We start from the raw sequence: 9655 nt of genomic DNA, 5'->3' as shown, positions 1-9655 counted from the left end.
ATAATTACAACTGCAATTTTGTGGGCTATATTTTCCCTCTTGGTAGTCCAAAGCCAATGTTTACAGAAACTTTTCAGCATGCTCATTTGATTTGAACTTTTTATTATTATTATTACAAATGTATATTATTTTATTAAAAAAAATTCACACTGAAGCAAAGTCAATTCCATTTCATTACAACCAAGAATATAAAATAAATGCAATGAACTCATAGTTTAGTTTTAACAGTCATTTCAAGAGTGACATCAGGACAACTTGAAAGCAGTAAACTCTCAATTCCAGAATGAGAAACAAGTATTTTGCTTTGTGGTTTTTCTACCCCATTGGCACTGGCACTGCCAAATGTGGCCACCACAGACCTACAGCGGCAAAATTTTGTGGCAGCATGAGGCACATACACAATAATTTCTAATGAAAACTACAAAAATGAAAGATGCGTGCATGAAACTATTAGAAAAAAAAATAACTGAAGAGAGACAGGCACACTTCCACAAATAGTAAACATGGGAAAATACAACTAGAACAATTTGAAAAGTTACTACCTTACATATATAAAAAGTTCTTTAAATTGCTGTTAAAAAGGACACGTTCTGTCCAGATTTTGTGTAATACTTTTTAGTGTCTACACAAGACAAATTTATAAAAAAATTAAATAGTATTAATTTACTACTAAATATTTAGGAGATAACAGTGCATTAAGGACTTTTTTTTTTTCATATAGTAATACACATCGCTCCTGTCTGGCGACATTTTTAGAAGATTATGTATGGCCTTATGTACATTTATTTAATCCTAAAACAATTCTCGGCTTAATGGTGTTAAAGTACCATTCCTGAAGATTATGAAGGGGGACTAAGCTTATTATGCTTATATAAAATATTATACATATTTGAACACTTCTAGCTTCCCGCCACCCCTTCCGCTACGAATGCTCTTCCCTCCCCCTCCCCAGTTACAGTGTCACAGATACAGTGCAGGACTCGCAGCTTTCCCTATATTTTTCCTTCATTGTGCAGTCTGTGCTACATAAAAACTTCAACGCAGACCAGGCTGCTCATCCCATTCATTCTCCATGCACTTGTTTCCTCTGAGCCATGATGGGAAAAGCTGTACTCAGCGCCCACTCTCCCACCACGCGACCAGGATGGAGAAGACAGCTCTGCCGGTGTCACCCACCTCTCTTGGTACTGGTGTGAAACACTTTGGTCAGGGTGTAAAGTTATGGGCAGAGACAGAGCTATGAGTACTAAGGAAACTGCACAGGTAGAAAAGAACATAAAAATGATGTGGTCCTGGCTTCCTATGACACACTGCACAATTCACTTCTGAAAGCAGAGCATTTTTACCTCACGGGATGACCCCTGGAAAGCAAGGCTTCTTCTGCTACAACTGCCACCCACTGCAGCAACATGTCAAGCTCACAAGGACAGGCGAACTATTTCACCACCAGGAAGCAACTAGAAGAGTGTGCACAGCTTAAGTTTTGCAGAAAACACTTTTGCTTTTATACACTCTCCTTCCAATTGTGAGTTTGAAGGCAACAGAGGAAGTAAGCTCGGCTTCATGCGTGCACACAAAAGCTAGAGAGGAATGGCGTGTAGTCATCTATCAAACCAAGGCAGAAACGTCAGTTCAGCTTAGAGAGAGGTCATGGCAGTCATTCTAGAAGCTGGAAGCTCACTCAATTAAAGTACCTTACATTGCTGTGAAGTTTCATACTCTACATACAGATTAATCTACACCATGATTTTGTCTTATTGGCACAAGAGCCCACCTTAAGTAACTGTATGGTAACACTTCCTTTTCCTGACATTATATGAATTTTGATGATCAGATGCAGTAGGGAGAATTGTTAGGTAACTGTACTGGAGAAGACAACAGAAGGGTGAAAAGAACAGGCAGGGACAAAAATTACTCTGCCAAAGGTTCATTTCCAGAAATGTGACATTCAAGTCACAGAAATACAGATAAATGTTACTTTATGGTACTGCCCAAATATCCATTGGCTAAAAGGTACCCCATCCTAAGCTCAGTAAGAGGTGAGACATCCTACTTAAGGAAAGAATGTAACCCCAGGCTCACTGAAATAAAATAAAGGAACAATTAAAGTCTGTTATTTCAAACAGGCTACTAGAGTACATATAATATGTAGCAGTTCAAAGGTTACACATTGAAAGTACCTTTTGCGAGATTACTTTTCCCCAGAAATATTTTTTTCCTTTAAGTTACTTAATTTCATTTTCATCACCTTCTTGCCCAGTTGATGACAAAAACAAGTTTTGGTTGCTTTTCCAGAGAAGCTGGGTATTGTCAAAACCGCATTGTGGTAGATAGAGCCAAGGTAAGCCAACTAACTGCTCACAAAAAGTATGAAAACAACACCTGTTTGAGGAGGAACGGAGCACTAAAAGCGACGGGGAGATCAAATCCAGTAGAAACATGTACATGTCTAGCTGTGATGAAAAACATTCTCCTCAGAGCAAACAGATTCACTCACTTTGTTAGGTCTGATCACAACTTGAGTGTGAATGTGTATGTATATATACGATTTTTTTTTTTTTTTTATGGATACAATACAGAAGAGAACATGCTGCAGTATAAAAGCCTGTAAGATTAACCATTTACAGATGAACTCTACTCACTTCATCTCTTCTCTGGACACTAGTTATAGAAGTTCACTGATGTTACATTGCTAGTAGCTTTCTAAAACCATTTTTCAAGGTTTTCTGCAACAAGAGCCAGCCTTATTTCTGAAGGCTGAGAGAAAAATGAAGTGGTCCCAAATTACATGTTGTGTCTCCCCGAGTAACTGTGGTTGCAGAAGTTGGACAATAATCCTCTGATTATGCTTCTGAACTCTTGCTTAATTACTGGGGATTTTCTGCCAGCTACCCATCCACTTACAATCCTTAGGCACAATCAAAATATGTTTGCTCTAGGGAAAAAGAAACATCTCAGTGCAATCAAGCGCATCTGGTGTAACTAATCTGGGTTAATCACAGCAATATGAGGGACACAGAATATGTATTATAGACATGAAAAAGGAACAATTTTCAACATGCTTTTCAAACTGCACAATAATTTCTCTTAATTATTAATTCTAATATAAAATTATTAAATGCATTTGTTTTCTCAAGTCTTAGTATTTTTGTCACCTTTACATTTAGAAAACTGGCTCAGGAATGTGAAAGAAAGCTAAATTTATAGAACTCTCATGTACATTAATCAGCTGCTTAACAGAAAAACAAAACCATCATCCACATTCCTACTGAGACTTGAGGGCAGTAAATACCTTTTCCTGACTATTTTGGTGTCCAGCCTGGGAAGACATTCCATTCTTCTGTTCCAACAGATCCTGAAAGCATCTCCTTTTCATGTGACTGTCCTGGTTTCATTTAAAATAACGCTTAGTTTAAAACTAGTCAGAGCACGATCACTGTGATTTCAAGAATTCAATGTGAATGAGTTAAGAAATATCAGCAATCTTCTGTTTGGCGTTCAGTCCAGTAGCATGAAGCATATATTTTGCTGCAGAGACTTGGGTGTTGTTTTTTTTTTTCTTTTCTTTTTTAAATTTTATTTCTTTTTTAAATTTTCTATTTTTAAGACCTCGCCTGAAAACTAGACTAATAAAAACAGAATAGTAAAATACTCTGGAACAGTAAAATCTTGCTGTTCTTGACATCCATGAGCAAAACAGTAATATCCTGTGAAAATAACATAGTGCTTTAAAAAGGTGCAATATACCTGTATAGCTAAACTGGTTTGCCTAGTATAAAACTAACTATATACAAGCTTGAAAGCCTGGGAGTTCAAGATTTTAAAACTTTAAAATCCCATCAAAGAGATTGAAAAGACAGATTTATGGCAATCACTACAGCATAAGGAAGGTGCACCAGGAATCCTTCAAAATTCCAAAGGTTAAAGAAGTTAAGTGCTGGGTTCAGATCAGAAGAGTTCATTAGAGTAACCACAATGGAGCACATGCAAGGGCAGGGAGGAAGGAAAACTTCACGAGAATCTCTTTTATGGCAATAAAGGGATGGGGGGCTATGGGGAGAGTCTTCAGTGAGTGAAGTTTTCCTTTTGTCATCGTGAATTTAATTCTGCATCATAAGTTTGTATTTTTGGTTCTTCTCATTGTTATGAACTTCATATTGCTGGAGTCTTCTGGCTTTTAGTCCTTTCCTTTGAGTCAGCCCTCTCAGTACCTGTGAGACTGATGAGATTGGTGATACTGGGAGCTCTGCTGAGATGACGTGGAATAGCCCATTGTACTCTGGGACTGAGAAGATCCCTGAATGTTGCTTTGGTAACTCAGGCGTGAGCTGGAGTGCTGCAGGAAAATAAAACGGGAACATGGGAATGAAAACCAGCCTGTTAGGACTATGCAACTCAGGAAACAAAAAAACCTCCCTGAAGCTCATTAAAACGTGACTGTTGGAGAAGCTGACTAAATACTCTTACTATTTAAGGCACTATAAAACAAGTAATCAATCTGATCTGCAATCAGCCTTAGCACAGCACACAAAATACACGAGGTCACTGGCAGGCACCTAGAAGTACAGCAGGCACACATGTATTTTTTGAAGGAAAAATACACAAGACACAAGAGAGGGCAGATTCCATCTCAGAATTCAGCTGTTGCTTAAATTTACATCTATCATTATAAGTAGAAAACCAAACTGCTAAGGCCACAAGCACCCTTTCTGAGATAGGCAATATGAAACATTATGAGTAATAGTTTATTCTGTTCCTGAGAAAAAGACAATCTTGACCTAAGAGCTACTCAATTTATCTAAATGAAAAATGTCCAGTGGGATAGAATAAAATAATTTTAGGTGAGTCTTTCAATCTGCTGCCATAACTACTAGAAGCAAGGACAACTGCTTAAAGATGGGCTTGTGTATGTGCAATAACCTAACATTAATTTTCCTGAATGCTTTTTTTTTCCCCTTCACTGTTTGGGTGGACCACAATCTCAGCAAGCCAAATTCATGGATCATTTGCAGCCTGTAGTTTGCTGAATTTGCCTTTTATTACCATATCCATTCCCTGTCCAGAATTAATAATGAGCTGCAATAAAGTGAAGCTGCAAACTAATGCAAGTTGCAAAATCACTTTGCCTGAGAAGTACTGCTCGATGGATAGGAGACTCTCCAGCAAGGTATACCCCACCCCAACCCACAAGAGAGTTTACAAAAAAAAAACCCCAAAACTATTTGCAATCAGCAAACAATTTGCTTCTAGCCAAGGTAAGTGCAGGGTCAGGCAGCCATTTGATAGAGTTCTGTTCACTGTTTAGTTAATGGGTGTTCTTGGCTGTCTCCAGGGGTCATCAGCAAGACTGTGGCCAACAGCAATCATCTAGGAAAAGTGTTAAGAACCTACATTCTGATTAAATATCAGGATTATGAGTTACAGAAAGCCTCTGGAGAAGTTTGAGTTCTGAAAGGAAATTCAACGGAGACATGGGCATGTAAGAACATCACATCCTCTGCTGACTAAGAATCTACTCAGCGAAAGCAACACCTCAGTCAGTGATCTCATTTAACCATTAGATCCCAACCAGGAGGGCTGTGAAAGCCTCCTGACAACTTCTCAGCTGGATGATGAAGAGCAGGAACCTAAAGTTCAGGCAGTGTAAAGCTTCTGCCTGTTGTTTCTGTACATAGCTTCATACCTTTAATTTTACACAAACTGTAAAACATACTAAACCTGAAAAAGATCACATTACTTTTTCTGTGTTCTGTCTAATGTAGGAATATGATATTAATGTAGGAATATAATATTAATACAACTAATAGTTGTATGGGCTAACTTCACTTGTTTGAAAATGTCCGTTTGGGAGATAACAGCACACTCGCTTTGGAAGAGATGTCTTCCAGCAGCATGTATGCCATTAATAACCAAATTATGCTTGGCCTGCATGATTAGATTAACAGTATCTGAAACCTGGAATACTGAAATTTGTCTCAAAATTCTGAAAGTTTTTGCAACTTCTAACATAAAAGAATTGTAGTAAGTTCTGTGACTTTATAAGAGCTAGTTCTGGATGAAAAACATTAGCATGGTGAGCTGAGCAGAACACCCAAGGTCACATAAGGAATGCTCAGTAAAATTCAACACAGAATTTAGACTGACATTTGTGGAAGCAGCATACACTGGAGTTGGTGAACTACAAAAAATTTCAGTGGAGACTTTAAATCACAGCTAAATGAAACTCAAACGGAATCATCTTCAAACTTCTCAATAAGGTATAATGTAATAAAATCACTGCCATAAGACAACAAGAATGTATTAACTTGCCCATGCTTATTTTTGTTCACAGAAGAGAATTTGGTTTTAACAAAGTCAGACTTGGACAAATTGCAGACATTCCTTTCTGGAACAGAAGAAAGTCAACTAGAATTTAAGGGCAGATAGCCAAATGCAGTGTAAAAATGGATAATCACACCATACAATTTAGCGAGTGACATATAGGAAACATACAGATCATCATTTTTATGCCTGTGCTGTTAAACTTTTGAAGGAAAGAGCCATGGGGTAAAAAGTAATAATCTGTCACAAAAAAAGAACCCCACAGGATATTTAGACTGCTAACAACTTATAAGGGGGAAGTTTGCCAACAATTCAGAGAGCTGTATAAGGATTCTATAATGGGTATTATCAAATGCAGCCCACCAGTCCTCAAAATACAGACCAAACCAGGCCAGCCATAAATACTGCATAGTCAGACAGCTGTAGTGATCTGTCCAGACCTCAAGGCTGTCTGGAACTCTTCAAAAAAGAAACCTAGTTGTCCTTACCCTTACACTGCCCTCAACGCCTTCATGATCATTTGTAATTAAAAGAGTAAGACAGAAATGGGAGAAAAATGTCTGGCACTGAGAAATCAATTGTCTGTGGTGCTCTGGAGGCAGCTTCAGTCAAGGCAACTCCAGAGCTGGTTTTTTATTTTAAAAAGTTACTTATTTTAAGTTTAAAGCTGCCTGACAAGACCATTCTTCATGGTGGGATCCTCTTGAAGGCCAGTGGCAAACAAAATCCCTAACATCTTTTAAAAGCTACCCTTAATATCTACATTTTTCTTATTCTGTTTTCAACTAGTTACTATCCCAACAAGTATAAACCCAAGTACTGAAGATCCTGGTAAGTTCAATGTTTTCTGTATTTAGCGTAAGTCACTTTTTCACTGGAAAACACAATTCCAGTAAGCAGACACAAATATGCAAATCCAAAAATATTTCATGCTTTTACTCATGAATGCTACTGTACTGGAAAACATGAAAGCTATTCAACTTTGGTCACATTAGGAACAATACTTGTCTTTCTGCCCTACTTCAGCATGAATCATGCTGATGAACCAAAACGTCACTCCTGTGCTAACATGCTCATTTTCTTTAACATCAGAAGTAGACTTAGCAAGATTGTAGAATAAACTACAGAACCACTCCACACATGTAACGATATGAGGTAAAATGAAGCAGGAATCAAATGTGAGAGCCTGGTTCTAACTTTGCTTCTGCTATTCACACAGAATTTAATACTGCAGAGAGAAGAGTATCCTAAACTTGATCTCACGCAGCACTTACATGCATGAAATAGTTCCAGTGGCTTCAACAAGATTACTCCCAAACATAAAATGAGTCATGTGTTGAAGTGCTTTCCTGGAGAGGACTAGTGCTTGACACTTCACAGGGTGCAGCAAATACAACTCGTACTGGCATTCTATTGAAAATTACTAACCACAGAACATAACCTTTTAACTTTAAAGCTTCAGGCCCACATTTTTGTCCAATATATCACAGCACACCCGCTGAAGTTACATGGGAAATTCATTAAAACGTGATTTATGCTTGCAGTGGGGAAGGCAGAAAACAATATTTTGGCCGTACAGTATCAGAAGCAGCAAAAACTCCAGAGGTACCTGATAATCTGAAGGCATGACAGGCCCGCCTGAGTTAGCGCCTGAAGGCCCTATGCGTGGTTTCTTGTTGGGAGGCACCTGGTTGAGGCTGGAGTCCTGGCTGTGCTGGAGCCCTGCACCTGCTCCCCCTCCTCCCGCGCCAGCGGCCCCGGCCGTCCCATTGGTCTGGGTGCTGTTCTGCTGCTGTGGCTGCGGCTGCTGTGGCGCTGCCTGCTGCTGCTGCTGAGGTGCTGTTTGCTGCTGATGTTGATTCTGCTGCTGTTGATTCTACGGGAAGAAGCAACACAGACCATCACTTACTCTGAGCTAGTCTGGGAGCCGTATGGAGCTGCCAGCCCCTGTGCCAGTGGAGAAGGAGGCAGGCCTGCTTGCTCAATGGGAAAACACAGCAAGTCCGCATGTCAGGAGAAATGTGTCCTCAGTACACTCACACACACTTTGTGGGGTATCCCATTCGTGATCATTTTGTATTTTTAACAAAGCAAGCTAGAGTAAAACTGGAAGGACAGACTAGTGCCTCCTACAGCTAGCCAAGCACTCAGAGAGGAGGATGGAAGGAACAATTTACAAAGCAGTAATTGCCTACTGAGCTGAATCAAACCCCCCAAAATTTCACTAGAGCTCAGTGGCACATGTGATGAACCATAATAAATTATTCTAAGTGTTTCAACAGCCTTGTTCACTCAGAATCAAACCCACTTTTCAAACTTTCACAAATGACGTGTTACAATAACATGATGGAGGTTGGAGCTTTACTGCCGGAAAGGTAAGCAAATTGAGGCCAGAGAAATTACCTAATTTCTTCCAGATTGTGAGGAAATTCTGTAGTAGAACCAGAAACAGGTTTCGTTACTGTTTTGCTCTACTGTGCTTTTAGGTTCCTTGTCAGAATGGTACACTAGGAACACGGTCCAGCATAGTGCACTAAGTACAGGATCAGAAAATCTCATTGAAATAGCAGAAAAGTGAAAATTGACCAGAGACAAATAGTTGAAGACAAAAGAGGCGGAAACAGCTGAAGGAAGAATTTGGCCAGGGAAGGGAAGCCAGACAATTAAGATGACATTGGGACCTAGCAGGAAGAGAGACAAAGAGAAAAGGGCCACGAAGGGGAGAAAAAAGAAGGGAAACACAAGAGCCAAAGACATTGTATTCTTCTGGCTTCAGAGGGCTACAGACTAAAAAGAGCATTAGGGAACTGGAGGGAAGGTCAGAAAAACAGCAGGGTGCAACTCTGCCCTCCATGGTTAGACAGTTACAAGGGAAGACCACCCATTTGTCTGCTTTCAAACACCAGGGATGGCTCCTCCATCAGAGCACTAAAGCACATAAGAGAATTGCAGAGAAAAGCAATTTCTCTCCAAATGGGATGTATGTCACTTGTTCATCATGGAAAAAAAACAACAATTGTCATGGCTCAAATTAGAAACTACCCTCCCCCCAGTACCCTCTAGGGAATATTTTAGGATAGTCTTTTCTCCCCTACAATATATCATGTAATTATAAAAGCTTTAGTATGGCATCCTTTTATAAAAGCCTCACTTTATTAGCTTCTCAGAAATCATGACAACCAGTTGCCACCAGCAGAAAATTCCTGATGCCCCTGATCACCAAAAGGCATTCAGTTACCTCAGATAAATGACATAAAAGATCTGTATCTATGCCATGCATCACAATGGTCTCCCAAGATACAGTCAGATGAAATTTCTAATGATGTATTCATTT

General features: G+C 39.3%; 1 protein-coding gene across 2 annotated transcripts in view; it reads right to left on the bottom strand.

Annotated features, from left to right (window-relative positions):
* Window positions 1–2751: 2751 nt before the first annotated feature.
* CDK19 (cyclin dependent kinase 19) overlaps window positions 2752–9655 on the bottom strand; it is a 136031-nt gene continuing 129127 nt past the window's right edge. For both annotated transcript variants that reach the window (XM_061460118.1, XM_061460119.1), the window contains exons 12-13: window positions 7931–8197; window positions 2752–4336 (exon numbers count right to left, since the gene is read on the bottom strand). In XM_061460118.1, coding sequence (XP_061316102.1) covers window positions 4205–4336; window positions 7931–8197 — 399 coding nt within the window. In that variant the 3' untranslated portion in view covers window positions 2752–4204. The remainder of the gene's footprint in view (window positions 4337–7930; window positions 8198–9655) is intronic.

This window comes from Pezoporus flaviventris, unplaced genomic scaffold (genome assembly GCF_033815535.1).
Source record: "Pezoporus flaviventris isolate CSIRO_AGI_PZ_B2104156 unplaced genomic scaffold, CSIRO_AGI_Pfla_v1 ptg000031l, whole genome shotgun sequence".
In the NCBI taxonomy this organism is placed as follows: Eukaryota; Metazoa; Chordata; class Aves; order Psittaciformes; family Psittacidae; genus Pezoporus; species Pezoporus flaviventris.
Note: the sequence above shows the minus strand (reverse complement) of the source record. Positions and strands in the feature narration are given on the sequence as shown.